This window comes from Oryctolagus cuniculus, chromosome 5 (genome assembly GCF_964237555.1).
Source record: "Oryctolagus cuniculus chromosome 5, mOryCun1.1, whole genome shotgun sequence".
NCBI classification, from domain to species: Eukaryota; Metazoa; Chordata; class Mammalia; order Lagomorpha; family Leporidae; genus Oryctolagus; species Oryctolagus cuniculus.
In genome coordinates, this window is record NC_091436.1 from 140,554,152 (window position 1) to 140,570,140 (window position 15,989).

General features: G+C 46.2%; 2 protein-coding genes across 8 annotated transcripts in view; one reads left to right on the plus strand and one right to left on the minus strand.

Annotated features, from left to right (window-relative positions):
- GABBR1 (gamma-aminobutyric acid type B receptor subunit 1) overlaps window positions 1-15,989 on the plus strand; it is a 63,510-nt gene that overhangs the window by 32,534 nt on the left and 14,987 nt on the right. The window contains exons 23-24 of one of the 7 annotated variants that reach the window (XM_051855794.2): window positions 2,918-2,959; window positions 6,711-6,951. The exons of 2 other annotated variants lie outside the window; for them this stretch is intronic. In XM_051855794.2, coding sequence (XP_051711754.1) covers window positions 2,918-2,959; window positions 6,711-6,917 — 249 coding nt within the window. In that variant the 3' untranslated portion in view covers window positions 6,918-6,951. Of the gene's footprint in view, window positions 1-2,917; window positions 6,427-6,710; window positions 6,952-15,989 lie in introns of those variants that run through there. 4 more of the 7 variants (XM_008262635.4, XM_008262634.4, XM_051855795.2 and 1 more) reach the window with 4 other exon arrangements.
- LOC100346202 (olfactory receptor 2H2) lies at window positions 8,157-9,095 on the minus strand. The gene has a single exon (XM_051855822.2). It carries the CDS (start codon window positions 9,093-9,095, stop codon window positions 8,157-8,159), a length of 939 nt encoding a protein of 312 aa, XP_051711782.2.

A 15,989-nucleotide genomic window follows, 5' to 3' on the forward strand; every position in this document is an offset into this window, starting at 1 on the left:
CAGGAGGGAGGCTATGAGTGGTCAAAATGAATGCAAAGACATTAAAGCAGAGGTGTCAAAGAGAAGTTTTGTTGATCCATTGAGCCTTAGCAGGGTGAAGCAGGACATGAGTAAGGCTGAGATTAGTGAGTGGTGACACTAGTTTAAAAGGGCTCTGGAATCAGACTGCCAGAGTGTCAGATCCACCACATACCAAACAAGTTCCTTAATCTCTGATGTCTGTGCCCTCATCTGATAAGATAGTATAGTAATGATAGCAGGAACACCAACCATACATTCCTCTACCCGATAGATGCAAGGCTAGAATAATTACGCGTTAAGGTGCCTAGGTCTATGTGGCCTGTGGTATATGCTGGGTAGATGTTAGCTCAGGCACTACTGTTTACTGAATTCTCTGAGTGTGGTGGGCATGTCCAGATGGCTGTTGACTTAGGACGGTTCAACTTAGGATTTTTCAACTTCATGATAATGCAAAAGCTGTGCACATTCAGTAGAAACTATACTTTGAATTTTCATCTTTCCCCAGGCCAGTGATGCTCTTGTGACACTGGGCAACAGCCACCACAGCCCCCAGTCAGCCCCAGGGTCATGGGGTGGTGGTGGGGGGACATGATACTATACCTTGTTGCTAAGCTAGGATATTTAGTAGGTAGGTGTATTACATTTAATATGATAGGATGCGATCCTGTGGGAAGTGAAGGCACATCAGTACGGGGGCCTGACAATGTGGTGGAACAGACGTTGACTACTCTCTTTCTCAGAAAGCAAGAACACCAGGGTGACAACTGCTAGAAGGCAGTGGGTGAGATGGCTCCCGAGTATTTCCAACTCCAAAAGACTTTGTCTAGGGACTCTGAGGAATTCTTGGAATTTGCTATCAAAATGAAGGTTTTGAATGGCTAAATGAGAAACAGTTTTCCTGGGACTTACAATTAATTGCATCCTCCTTGAGATGTGCTTTTTTTAAACTCAACTTTTTTTTTTTTAAGATTATTTAAAAAATTTATTTGAAAGAGTTACAGAGAGGCCGGTGCCGCGGCTCACTAGGCTAATCCTCCGCCTTGTGGTGCCAGCACACTGGGTTCTAGTTCCGGTCGGGGTGCTGGATTCTGTCCTGGTTGCCCCTCTTCCAGGCCAGCTCTCTGCTGTGGCCCAGGAGTGCAGTGGAGGATGGCCCAAGTGCTTGGGCCCTGCACCCCATGGGAGACCAGGATAAGTACCTGGCTCCTGCCATCGGATCAGCGCGGTGCACCGGCCACAGCACGCCGGCTGCAGTGGCCATTGGAGGATGAACCAACGGCAAAAGGAAGACCTTTGTCTCTCTCACTGTCCACTCTGCCTGTCAAAAAGAAAAAAAAAAGAAAAAAAGTTACACAGAGAGGTAGAGACAGAGAGAGAGGTCTTCATCCACTCTTTTGCTCCTCAGATGGCCACAACGGCCAGAGCTGAGCCGATCTGAAGCCAGAAGCCAGGAGCTTCTTCTGGGTCTCCCATGTGAGTGCAGGGGCCTGAGTGCTTGGGCAATTTTCTACTGCTTTCCCAGGGCATAGCAGAGAGCTGGATTGGAAGAGGGGCAGCCAGGCCTAGTACCGGTGCCCACATGGGATGCTGGCGCTTCAGGCCAGGGTTTTAACCCACTGTGCCACAGCGCCGGTCCCTCAACTTTTCTATATTAACATTGCTTTTTAAAAGTGATTCTTAAATTTTTTTGCAAAAGAGCTGCAAGGGTTAGATGGGCCCTCTCATTTCATTGTCCTGTTTAAGAACCAATTTCTGAAGTTATGCTAGAGCATGGATAGGTTAGATTTTAGAGTGGTACTTGAAAAACATTCCACTGTGATGTTCCACCTTGGGCCATTTGGATTTAATTTGGTTTCCCTTCTTCCCTCAGGGGAGAGGAAGAAGCCTATGGAGTAAGTAAGCCTGCCATGTGGAAAATGAACAATTGGCTTCAGAAACAGCAGTAGGAGCTATATACCAGCCTTGGATAGAACCTGAGAGACACAAATTACTACCTCAAACTTGCATTGCACTTAGGTGGGGTGCAAATTATAAACCAGGTTCTACTGTGGCTGGGGTGAACCTCTTTGCTAGCAGGAGTGCAGGAACGAAGCTAAATGGTAGGGCTAGTGGAGGTGTGGAGGGCTGTGGAGTGGATGTCTTGGCAGGCAGTGAGCTCACTGCACAGCAGTCCTAGGAAGTTACTCCCTCATACCTTGAGTCTGCCTCTGTGAGGGTGGCATTCACCCTCAGGCTTCTTATCTTTCTGACTTGGAAGCACCCTGGATTGTAGACTGCTTACTAGCCCTTGCTGTCCCCAGCTTTTCCATGACTTGGCCTCTGTCACCCTGCATTAGTACCTGCCACTTACAAATAGAATTTTGTGAGCACTTTGCTGCTGCGTGAATTTTGCTGTTTTCAATCCATCAACAAGTTACTCTTCTAAGCCCTTGGGCAGGGCACATTCTTGAGAGGAGAAGATGAACAGAAAGCATGTGGATAAACAAGATAAGGAGAGCCACCAGATGTGTTAAAGGTGGATATCTCATGGGTCAACTCTACAGGGGAGAGGAGCTGTATGCTCAGGTGTTTGGCAAGGAGACTGCTGTTAAGGGAGAGGGAGGATTGTGTCTGGTGTCACAGGTAATGAAGTAGAGCTGGTATTCAACTGCATTTAGTATTACCTATTACTATACAACCTAGGACCTTACATTGGCTTAGAACAGTAGTAATCATGTATTATCTCATGGTTTCTGTGGTTCAGGAATTCAGACAAAGTACATACATGGGGGAGATTTGTGTCTTGAAGATTTTCAAGGTGTGGGCTGGAGTCTTGTAAGAGACTGTCACTCAGTGTTTTAATAGTGAGTGTTGACCACCCACTGAGACTTGGAATCCCTGCATGTGGTCTTTCCAGGTGACCTGGGATTGCTCCTGCTGTGGTGTCTGGGTTCCAAAGGTGAGTTCTGAAAGAGAGAGAGAGCCAATGAGGTATCTGTTTTCTAGCAAAGCCTTGGAAGTCACACAGCATTGTTTGTGCCATTACTACTCCATCAGTCTGGGTAGCTGCAAAGCTGTGCCTGATTCACAGACCCACCGCTTAGCAGGATGAGCATAAGTCACATTGTAAAAAGAGTGTATGGGATGGGATTACTCTTGCAGGCTTCTTAGGAAAAAAAAATACCCATCATATATGCCTTCTCCAAAGCATGTTCACGCCATCTCACCTCACTAGTCCCCCCGCCCCCCCACCCACGTCCGTCCATGGTGTTTAGCCACCAGTCTGCCCTGTGATTCCTTTGTGATACCCCAGGGCCACCTGTGGTCCTACTCCCATCGCTTTCTGCCTGAAATGTTCAAGACGGCCCTGCCAGCTGTGGCTCTTCCCACAGGACTTGATAATTTTCAGGGCAGGCAACTTTTTGCTTATTTAGACTTTTGCAGGTTTTTTTTTTTTTTAAGTTTTATTTATTTATTTATTTGAAAGATAGAGCAACAGAGATAGAGATCGGGACAGAGAAATTCCACCCACTGGTTTTCTTTTCTTTTTTTTTTTTTGACAGGCAGAGTGGATAGTGAGAGAGACAGAGAGAAAGGTCTTCCTTTTTGCCGTTGGTTCACCCTCCAATGGCCACCATGGCTGGCGCGCTGTGGCCGGTGCACCGCGCTGATCCGAAGGCAGGAGCCAGGTGCTTCTCCTGGTCTCCCATGGCCACCCACTGGTTTTGTAAGGCCTCCACAAAACACACCAAACACCGGGGTAAGGGAAAGAGCTTATTGGGGGAAACATGGCAGACTGAAAGGAAGGGGCGAAGAAGGAGAAAGAGAAGGAGAGTGTCAGAGAGAGATAGAGAGAGCGAGAGAGCGCGCGCCACGTGTTCAGGAGCAGGTCCTTTTAAAACTTTGCTGGGGGGGGGGTCATGGAAGTAGGAGCAGTGAATCCCATTAGGATAGGGTGGGGCTTGACACCAGTGATTGGGCCATGTGACCACCTGGCTTCCAGCAGTGGTGGCAGGGGCTAGAGCCTAGGATGGTGTCAGGGTATAGATTGTGCCATAGATAAGACTGCACCATTTTACTAGCAGGTTCACTCCCCATATACCTGGAAAAACTGCAGGTCTCCCATGTGGGTGGCAGGGACCCAGGTACATTACCTGCTACCTTCCAGGGAACACATTAGCAGGAAGCTGGATGGGAAGCAGAGTGGGGACTCAAACCCAGGCACTCTGATACAGGAATACAGGCATCACAAGTGGTGTCTTTAATGCTGAGCCCAATGCCTGACCCTGATTTGGGCTTTTGAAACAGGGAATTGTGTTACATTGCCCATTTTGGCCCATTAACCTAAGGGTGATCATGTCAAGTGAGAGCTTCCCCCATCACGGGTGACATTCAAAATATGTAGCAACCAGTATGATGTTCACTTATGCAGACCCCAGGGCAAGGAAGGTGAGCTTCAGCACCAGTGGTGGCCATGATGGGTTGGAGTTGAGGCCTGTGTGGGCTGACACCGCAGGGGCCTGTGGTGCGGCAAAGCCAGGAGGCAGACAGATGGAAAGTGACAGTCACACATAGTGCCCAGTATGCTCTTCAAGTGTGTGTGGAGAGGTGCAGGGTGGGGAGAGAAGTCTTCTTCCTCTGCCTATCTTAGGTGCTACAGAAGAGGCTCTGTGAGTTAGACTGATCAAAGATTGATGGGACCGGCACTGTGGCCTGGTAGGTTAAACCTCCACCTGTGGCACCCGTTTCTTATATGGGCGCCAGTTTGAGTCTGGGAAGCTCCACTTCTGATCCAGCTCCCTGCTAATGGCCTGGGAAAGCAGTGGAAGATGGCCCAAGTGCTTGGGTGCCTCTCTCACGTGGGAGACGGGGAAGAGCCTCCTGGCTTAAGACCAGCCCAACTCCAGCTGTTGCAGCCATTTCAGAAGTAAACCAGCAGATGGAAGATGCTTCTACCCCCACCGCACCATGTAACTCTGTCTCTCAAATAAATAAATAAACCTTTAAAAGAAAGGCTGGCGCTGTGGCTCAATAGGCTAATCCTCCGGCTGTGGCGCTGGCACTCCAGGTTCTAGCCCCGTCGGGGCGCTGGATTCTGTCCAGGTCTCTCCTCTTCCTGTCCAGCTCTCTGCTGTGGCCAGGAGTGCAGTGGAGGATGGCTCAAGTCCCTGGGCCCTGCACCCACATGGGAGACACAGCGGCCATTGGGGGGTGAACCAACGGAAAAGGAAGACCTTTCTGTCTCTCTCACTGTCCACTCTGCCTGTCAAAAAAAAAAAAAACTTAAAAAAAAAAGATTGACAAGAGAAAAACAAATGGAAGTTTGTTAACATTGCTTCATGCCTCTATACACGGCAGTACCTAGTGAAGAGGAATCTAGAGTGTGGGGTACAATTTGGGCTTATTTACTATTTCAGGCTGGGCAAAGGAAAGGGACTGGAGGGAGGCAACTGGGAAAGGTGACCAGGGAAAGTGTGATCAGCAAAGGTTGCTCAGTGAGGTTTGTTATGCAGATTTAAACTGGCACTCTCCACCTTGCTGTTATATCTTTACAAATGTAAATTTTCTTTACAACAGGGAAATTGCCCTGTCTTTACAGCTTTCCTGGATCAAGTGTTTCTCAAAGGCACTTAGCTCAAAACATGCATTTGCTAAAGAGGCATGTTGACCCTCCCAGGGCCCTGGGATTCAGGACCTAGCTTTCAGCAGTGAACCTGGGACTACGTTTGAACAGGCACCTAAACCGGAGAGTTTTCAATAAGGTCTGTTTTAAGACCTCCAACTCGAGTGTTACTTTAGGTGGATGGGTAAGTCTTGAAGTCTGAAACATCTGTAAGGGGTCTCCCTTCCCCCTGTTGTATACAACTCAGTAGCTTCTACATCTTTTTCTAATAAGCTGTATCTTCCTTCTTGATTTCTTGGTTCCCTGGTGTAACGCCTTCCCCTGTTTTAGGAAACTGGCACAGTTTTAGCCAGGTGGCCACATGGCTCAACCTCTGTGGTCAAGCTCCACCCCCATCCTAATGGGATTCGCTGCTCCTGCTTCCCTGCCCATCCTCAGGCTAAGTTTTGAAAGGGCCTGTTCCTGAACACGAGCTCTCTTGGCTCTCCTCTCTTGCCCTCTTGGTTCTTCTCTCTTGGCTTCTCTCTGGTCTCTTGGCTCTATCTCTCGGCTCCTCTCATCTCTCTTCTCTCTCTTCCCTCCTTGCTAGCTCCTCTCCTCTCTGTTTCTTGCTTATATTCTTTTTCTCTTCCCCTTTGCCGCCCCTTCATTCCAGTCTGTTGGATGTTCCCCGATAAACCCTTCCCCTTATTCTGGCGTTCCGTGTGCTTTGTGACGGCTAACATTAATATATAACACCCTGTATGTACCTCCTTATCTTAGTGTGCAACATGATTATTCCTGCCTTAACCCTGTCCCAGCAAAAAGCAGTAAATATTTGACAATTTGTTCCCTCCACTGTGGTTCAGATCTCTAAAGAAGTTTTCTCTCCTTACACCAAGCACTCATGTGCTTTATTCTTTTTATTTTGTATTCCTTTGGCCTCTGATTTGATGTGCCTCCTAGTCATTTGTGTAACCATTACATGTGCTGGAAATATGACTGTGTGGGCCGGCGCTGTGGAGCAGTGGGTTAATGCCCTGGCCTGAGTTGCCAGCATCCCATATGGGCGCGGGTTTGAGACCCAGCTGCTCCACTTCTGATCCAGCTGTCTGCTATGGCCTGGGAAAGCAGTAGAAGATGGTCCAAGTCCTTGGGTTCCTGCAGCCATGTGGGAGACTTGGAAGAACCTCCTGACTCCTGGCTTTGGATTGGCACAGCTCTGGCTGGTGCAGCCAATTGGGGAGTGAACCATTGGATGGAAGACCTCTCTCTCTCTCTGCGTCTCCAAACTCTCTATAACTCTGACAAATAAATAAATCTTAAAAAAAAAAAAAAAAGAAATATGACTCTGGCCGCACCTGTCTTCTTTGAACTCTTTGAGGCTTGACTGAGTGATTTGGGAAACTGACTTCAGGGAAGCTGGGGAACCAGATTAGATGTGTGTTCAGATTGGAGTGATTTTCTCTAGATTTCTCAAGAAGTTCCGGCTTCTAGCTTGGGTCGTAGAAGCATTATGTATCAAGAGGCAGGGTTAGAGCATGGATCTGAGCCAGTCCTGGGCTCAAATCCTGGCTTTGACATTTTCAAGCTGTGTCTCAGTTTTTGCTGCTGCAGGATAATAATATATTAATAACATTATCTGCTTCCTGTGTTATAAGGATTGAATGAGTCAATATAGGTAAGTGGTATCTAGAAACAGATTACTATACAGATTAATAACAATAATAATTCTCTGAGCAGAGTACAGTCTGTACTGATGGTTTAGGTCAGGAGTTGGGGTGGGAAATCGGGGAGAGGGATTGCTATGAATAATACCACATTTAGCCAGTAGAGGGCACTAAAGCCCCAACATCAAAATTGTCCTGACCACTCAAACCTTTATGTTCCCATTGTTCTACATATAGGACACCAATAAAGACTTAAACTGAGCAATAAATATACCATTTATGATAAATTTGAAATAAATATTGTTATTGAAATATTCACAGAATTGGAAACTTGGGTCTTAATTGGTTGAGACAATGCCCTTTCTGAGCTGTGATTTGTGGGAATTCTAAGAGGAGAATCATAGAGTGGAAGAATTTAAACATCCTAGTTAAAAATGCCCAGGACTTTGTTCTGGCTTCAAGTCTAGCTGCACTGGGGTTTTTCATTATGGTGTGAAAGTAGTAGCATGTGTTTGAGCACTGCCTGAGTGGGGGTGCCTGGATTTTAGTTCTAACTCTGGGTTGCAGGTAACTTTCTGAATCTCAGCTTCCCCTCCCCCTTGCTGATATTTGGGAGATAAAGTAGAATGAGAATACAAACTAGACAGAAAAGTCAGAGGGGAAAAACTGAAAAGGAAAGAAAATGTGGTCATACTTAGAATTGGAAGTGAGGCACTGGTGACCCCATGACCTGAGAGGCGAGTTAGAAGTGAGAACATCACTAGCAGGGTGAGGACGGCTAACTAACAGGAAAACTAGAGGTTGAGGTGTAGAACTCAAGCTTCCAGATAAAAGCATGCAGAATCTCCTCCGAATTTTAAGGCATGCTCTTTCTCAGCTCTCCTTCAGCTTTCCCTGGGCTCCCCATCTTTCCCCAGCAACTTCCTGAGTGCCCTCCTTACCTCCTTGTTCCTCAGGGTGTATATGAGAGGGTTAAGTGAAGGAGTGCCTACTGCATAGAAGAGGCCAAAGAACTTGCCCCTCTCTTGGGCATAGGGACTTTTGGGCTGGAGGTAGACGGCAATGACTGAGCTGTAGAAGAGAGTGACAACCAGGAGATGGGAGGAGCAGGTTCCAAAGGCTTTCCTCCGCCCATTTGCAGAGTTAATCCTCAGCACTGCCCTGGCGATGGCGCCGTAAGAGACAAGGATGAGGCTGAGGGGCACCACCAGGATGAGGACACTGGCCACTGCCATCTGAATCTCATTGTAGGTGGTGTCCCCACAGGAGAGTCGAATCAGAGCGGGGACCTCACACACAAAGTCGTCCACCTGCCGGTGGGGGCAGAAGGGCAGGAGGAGGGTGGTTGGGGTCTGGACCACTGACTCCACCAGTCCAGTGACCCAGGCCACAGATGCCAGCTGCCGGCACAGGTGAGGGTGGACGATGGTGGCGTAGTGGAGGGGCTGGCAGACAGCCACATAGCGGTCAAAGGCCATCACTGCCAGCAGGATGCACTCAGTGGTCCCCAGGGACAGGAATATGAAGAGCTGCACAGAGCAGCCCAGGAAGCTGATGGTTTTCTCTGGGCCCCAGAGGTTGACCAGCATCTGGGGGATGAAACTTGTGGTGAAGCAGAGGTCCAAGAAGGCGAGGTTGCGGAGGAAAAAGTACATTGGAGAGTGGAGCCTGGGGTCCAGCAGGGACAGCAGGATGATGAGTGTGTTGCCCCCCAGGGTCAGGAGGTAGGAAATCAAGACAACCACGAAGAGAATCTTTTCCAGTCCTGGGTGTTCAGAGAAACCCAGAAGGAGGAAGCCCACGGGGGAGCTTTGGTTGACCATGACCTGGTCCTGTACAGGCTCTTGGAGGGAAGAGGCTGTCAGACCAGTGTGGATTCTTTTAGGTTATTCCAGGTGGTCGTTTCTCTTCTGCCTCTGCTCACCCAGCCCCGTTTCCCAGGCACATCAGCATCCAGCCTTCCTCTTCCCCAGTTCCTCCTGGTCAAGCGTCTGGTGGGATGGAGGGAGCCACGAATGTGGTAGACAGCGGATGGCACATCACAGGGTGCCTGATTTCCTGGTTGAGTGTGAAATAGGCTGATGTAAGACATGTATTCATTCATTCGCAGAAACATACTGAGTACCACTATTCTGAGTGCTGTTCTAAGTGCTGTGTTGTCTCCTACTTGTTGGAGGAGCCAGCCAAGTAACCTATTTTGAATGAGTTTTCTGAGTCTACGTTATCTCTGTGGGCATGGCATGAACTTCTTCATTTGCGGGGGCGGGGGGGGGGAGGGCTGTTGGAAGCAGAATGTTTTATCTGTGGAAGAGCTTATGTTTTGCTTTGAGAGAACTCCCTAACCATGGAGAGATCAGTTTTATTGTCCTAGCCTCTTCAGCAACCTGAGTCACCATGCCAGCTACCCTGGCTGGGGGAACTGCACCACATGATCAGTTTCTGATGTGAAACTTTACAGGCAGAAGACAAACAGAAGTGGCCCCAGGTACATTGAAATCACTGGGAGTTTAGGAGAACTGCCCAAAGACTCCAAGCTTTAAAGGCCAGCAGCCGCAGTGTAGTGGGTCAATGAGTGGAGAGAGTTGTAAGGTACAGGACCAGTTTGGTTGGACGCATCATGGAAAGCTTTCTGGAGGAAGTAACTTGACCGTTTTTTTCTGTAAGAGAAGTATTGGGGTATAGGAGTTCAGCTCAGTGATGGCAATGTGAGGCTGCAGCCGGCCAGCAGCTGAAAGACAAAGACTCAGGATTTCTAGTCTTAGAAGACCTTAGTCAGGCCATGGTGGAGCAAGTGTGGGACTCCTGGCAAAAGTGCCATGGGAGCTTATAGGGTAGCGGAAGTGTCTCCCCATCACAGGGTCCCCACCTGTGTTTACATTCCATCACCTCCTCCCTTTCTGCCAGAATTTGCCAATTTGTCTTTTTGGGTTTTTTTCCTCCTATTGTTATTTCCCTCCTTAATAGACCTTTCTTTAATATAAAAACTATTGCTTCATATTCAAGCCAAAGTGTAATAATAAACATCTACAGTTTAAAGGCTAATGATATCAGCCCCTGGTGTTCTCTAAAGCCAGGTTGAGGAACCGAGCAAATGCTTCAAGTGTCTTAGGGACTCCTGAGCATCTGGTCCCCACCTTGACCTCTCAGTTTTCCACCCTACGTGTGTAGCCTCCTCCTAAATTTTTAATTATTCCTTGCTCTATTTTTGAGATACTTTACACAACATAGAATCCATCATTGGGAATATTTTAAGTAATCTACAAGTTGTGCAACCAACCTATGAAGTTCAAGGATGTTTCATCCACCCAAAAAGGAACCCCATGCCCATTAGCTGTCACCTCCTCCTTTGCTTTCTTGATAAAGTAATGTTTTTGCATGTAAATTTAAACACACAGTAACCAACTGTCTCTTGTTCATCCATTGGCTGTCCTGATAGATTTTCTGCATTTCTATCTCTGTTCTCTGGTCATTTCACTCCCTTCCTTTGCCTTGTTTTGAATCTTTTTAGAATACATCTTCCCTAGTGACTCTCCTTAACCCTCTTTGATCATAGTTTTCCCACTGTCTTTCACTACCATTTTCTTCCAGTCCTCCTCCTTCTGATATATTCATTCACTGGTTTATGCATCTGTTCATTTTGTCAGCCCCAAGGTACCAGCATTGTGCAAGGAGATGGGGAAGAGGTTTATGATAGTCCAGGGATCACTGCTTGTGACTGTTGGTAGTAGCTATCATCCTCTGAGAGCTTCCTATGTACCACACACCATGCTAAATGGCTCCCTGTACATCTGGTTCTCATAACAACCCTACAAAAAACCCTCCCCATTTTACCAAAGAATGAAGAGTCTCAGAGATCATAAGCAAACTTGTCTCAGATCACCTAGCCAATAGTACCAGGTCAATAGACCCTGTTTAATTCTGAGGCTGTTCCATTATCAAGGACATGGAAACTAATATCTCATAGAAAAACAAATGTTCTACTCACCCTCGGTCATATAAAAATCTCTTCTGGTGTCAGCTGTCCCTCAGAACAAAACTTTTAATTAGTGCATAGCCTATACTTGAACAACTACAGCAGTTAGATAGTAATGACTGATGATGCTTACCACTCTGTACTTCTATGAACACGTGCATATGTGATGTGCTGGAGCTGGCTTGCTCTATCTCTTGCTTATTAAATTTTTAAGAATTTTATGAGATGGGGCTGGTGCTGTGGAGTAGCTGGTAAAGCTGCCACCTGCAGTGTCAGCATCCCATATGGGTGCTGGTGCTAGTCTCAGCTGCTCTACTTCCAGTTTAGCTCTCTGCCATGCCATAGGAAAGCAGTAGAAGATGGCCCAAGTGCTAGGACCCCTGTACCTGCTTGGGAGGCCTGGAGGAAGCTCCTGGCTCCTGGCTTTGGATTGGCGCAGCTCCAGCTGTTAAGGCCATTTGGGGAGGAAACCAATAGAATGGAAGACTTCTCTTTCTCTGCTTCTGCCTCTCTGTACCTCTGCCTTTTAAATGAATAAATAAATAAATCTTAAAAAAAGAATTTTAAGAGATAATTATTCAATCACTGATTAAATCACTGATAGCTCAAATCAGCCATGACAGGAGTATTTAGAACGTGGAAAATATCAAACACTCCAATTGGTGCTTTGCATTCCCCCAACCAAGTTTACTAAACATTAACTAGCACAGTTCTGACTGTCCCCAGCTACTCCATGTATTATTATATTTCTTTTAATAGGAAGAAGTGGAGCAAAGAAAGTTAGTAAACATCTCAGCTGATGTTTGAACTTGAATGAGCTGGATGCAAAGGCTATGCACCATGCATATCCCTGTGCCCATCATAACTGCATGGAAAACAAGACCAATAGAGGTCAGAGACAGCTTTTGCTAGGGAGGCCTTTGTCATCAACCTGCTGCCCCTTTCTGGGAGGCTGTTAGCTTCTGATTTAGGAGCTCTGGGGGTTGAAAAGCTGACCTGGTATTGTGGTAGAGGGAGGGATCCCAGGACTCCTATGGAGAGAAAGAGCTCATTAATTCTAAGACCCTAGGGTTCCACAGCCCACAGAAAATTAGCAACTAATTATGGTAGGGGTCAGGGGAATATCTTGAAGAAATATGCCAGCAATAGTCATCACTGTGGTAGGTACAAAGGCCATTCACTACTTCTCTTTGTCAGTATGGAAGAAAAAAAACCAATGTCCCTCTTCCTCCCCACCTCCAGTGATCGCCACTCATCAAATAATTTGCCCAAGCCTCTGGTCTGCCCATTCAGGATCTCGCTTTATATATTTTTTTTAAGATTTGTTTATTTGTTTAAAAGGCAGAGTTACAGAGAGAGGAAAGAGAGAGGGGAGAGAGAGAAAGAGAGAGAGAGAGAGAGATCTATCTGCTGGCTCACTCCTCAGATTTCAAATTTCAAATGGCTGCAGTGGCTGGGGCTGGGCCAGGCAAGGATCTGGGAGCTTCTTCCATGTCTCCCACATGGGTATGGAGATCCAAGCACTTGGGCCATCTTCTGCTTTCTCAGGCACATTAGCAGGCAGCTGGATGGGAAGTGGAGCAGCTGGGGCTCTAACCAGCACTACAAACCATGGTTTAACCCATTGTGCCACTGCACTGGCCCTAGGACCTCACTTTTTAAAATTTGCTCACTTATTTATTTAAAGGATGGTGGGAGGGCAGGAGAGAGAAGAGAAGGGAGGAGAGAGAGAGAGAGAGGGAGGGAGAGAGAGAGAGAATCTTCCATCCACTCCTTAAATGCCTACAAGAGGCAGGAACTCCATCTGGGTCTCCCATGTGAGTGGCAGGGACTCAACTACTTAACCGATCACCTGCTGCCTTCCAGGGTGAATATTTGCAGGAAGCTGGATGGGAAGTAGAGGTGGGACTCAAACTTTGCACTTCAATATAGGATGTAAGTGTCAAAGACAGTAGCTTAACCTGGTGTTCCACAATTCCTATCCCAGGACCCCACATTTCAAAGTTCTCAGTTTCTTCCTTTCTATTTAATTCTGTCTCTGAGATGGATCACACTGTAGTAACAGCGAATCATAAAGCCGGAGGGTTGGCAGAATACTTAGGACATTTAGTCTAATCCTCATACAATGTAGCAGAATCATTATTATGCCACTCCTGCATTAGAGTCCGAAAATAAATGGCATCCTGGTCAGTGCATGAATGAAGTCCACGGACCAACTGAAGTAGTTATTTCTGCACATATGCAGTGCATATGTGAGTAACTGGTAGTTGGCAGAATCTTGTTTTTGTTTGTTTCTGGAGGAAGATCTATAGTTGTAGGGAAGACAGAGTGGAAGCCCTGAATATATGCATGCACCTCCAGCCACAATGACAGCAAATCAGGAGTAATATCACGATCCAAGGAAATGATTGTTTGATTCTATCTTTAGCAGATGCAAGGATGGTGATATCTATCATACCCTCCATACTTCGGACTCATGGAAATGCTGCACAGAACCATTTACTTGTGACTTGAAAATGGACAAGAAAATGGCTCTGCAGCTGTTCTAGGTCATTATATTAGCAGCCTGGCTGCTTTGGTCATCTGTCCTAGCAGACTCTAAGGTGCTACAGGTATCAGTGGTAGGACATTTTGGCAAGCTTTTGAAGGAGAATAAATAAATATTCTTGGGGTTCTTGATCAAGGTTATACTACTAGCTGTAGAAAAGCATACCCTACTAAGAAACAGTTCCTATCCTGTGACTAAGCTGTAGTAGAGACAGAGCTGCTGACTATGGGACATCAAGTGACCACAGCTGGAGTTGTCCATCATGAGCTGCATTCTGCCTAACTGGATGAGTGATAAGGCCAAGGTGTTAAAGCATCAACACTTGTAAGTAGAAGTAGTACATCCTGGATCAAGCGTGAATAGAACTGGAGGGCGGAAGCAAGGTACATAGTAGATGGCCCAGATTCCCTATGTCATCCCCTATGTTAACTCAGTACCTCTCTCTTCACTCTCATCAATGGCTCATGGGGGGTGTTTCAGCAATTTATTGCTTCATTAAAAAAGCCTTCCAAGACTTGGTGGCTTAAACCAACACTCTTGATTGGGAGGTTGTCAAAGACTTTGTAATTGTCTTTAATTTGCCTTGGGTGAGTTGCATCTTGTGACAAACTGATGAAGGAAAATGAGGCTGATCTTGGTACATGGATGGATCAACATAATACATTGGCGTGAGCTGAAAATGGATTGCTACTGCATTGTAGCTGCATTCAATACTGCAGAATACAGTAGACATGTTATCCCAATGGGCAGAGCTTTGGGTGTTGCACCTGGTCAATCAATTTGTATGAAAAGAAAAGTGGCCTAACGGAGGAATATACATGTCCAATGGTAAATAGATGGGCAGATTGGTCATGGGTTTGGAAGGAGAAGGTTTGGAGGATCAAGGGCAATGAAGTCTTGGGTAATAGGGTCTATGAGAATGAGAAAGAAATGTGACTATCTTGTATTACATGCTGATGCCTACCAGAGAGCATCTACAACAGAAGTGGCGTAAACAACCAAGTAAAGAGAATCACTATTGGGTAGTTCATGTAAGCCAGCCATGGGCCACCCAGGGCTGCCACAATGGGCTTGTGGAAGTGGGAGCTTTGGCGGAAGGATGGAAGTACACATGGGTGTAACCACATGGGCTTCCACAAGTGTTCTAACTACTGCAGCTTCTGAATGTTAAATCTTTCAGAAATATGCAAACATTGTGCATCAACATGGCACCATATTCTGCATATTCTGAGTATGAGTTTTCTGATTCAGTATTGAAATCCAAGACCATCTGACTGCTACAAATTGGATAAGGGCCCTGAATAATAGGGGAAAAACACAAACTGATACTATTCTACTTTACTGTGAACACTCAGTACTTCTGGACACCAAAATGTGTTGATTTCTCTGTCACACTTATCAAGACATTTTTCAGTGGACTCCAACAGATGTTCAATTTGATTCAGTTCTGACACTATCTGCTTGTAGTTTGAATCAGATCCCATAGGTTACAGGATCCTACAAGGTTGCCTCCACTTCAGGTGTCAATCATAGGCCCAGGGATTTTTGACCTAGTGGCTAAAATTGAGAGTTCCTATAATCCCCTTTGCAAATTTGAACATTTGCTAAAGTGGTTCACAGAATTCAAGAAAGGTTTTTTTTTTTTTTTTTTTTTTTTTTTTTTTTTTTTTTAACTTATGGTAACCAGTTTATTATAAAGGATACAGATGAATAGCCAGATGGAAGAGACTCACAGGAAAAGGCATGTGGGAAGGGGCAGAGAGCTCCAAGTCCTCTCCAGGGCATGCCGTCCTTTCTGTATTTCCTTGTGTTCAGCAACCTGGTGCTCTTAAAGCTCCATAGATCAGGGATTTTTATGGAAGCTTCATCATGTAAGCATGATTGATGAACTCAATCTCCAACTTCTCTTTTTCATGGAGAATAGGAGCTAATGTTCCAATCTTCTAGTCCTGATTTGGTCCTCTTGGTGACCACCTTCCATTCAGACACCCACCAAGAGTCATCTCAGTAGAACAAAAGATACTCCTATTATCCAGAGAATTCTGACAAATCAGGAGCTCTGTGTCAAGAACCTGAGTTAAAGGCCAAATATCAGAACAAAAAATTCTCTCAGAGCCCATATTTCTCAGGAAATCACAAGGGTTTTAGAAGTTGTACCAGGAATTAGGGGCAGAGACAAAACACATATTTTTTATT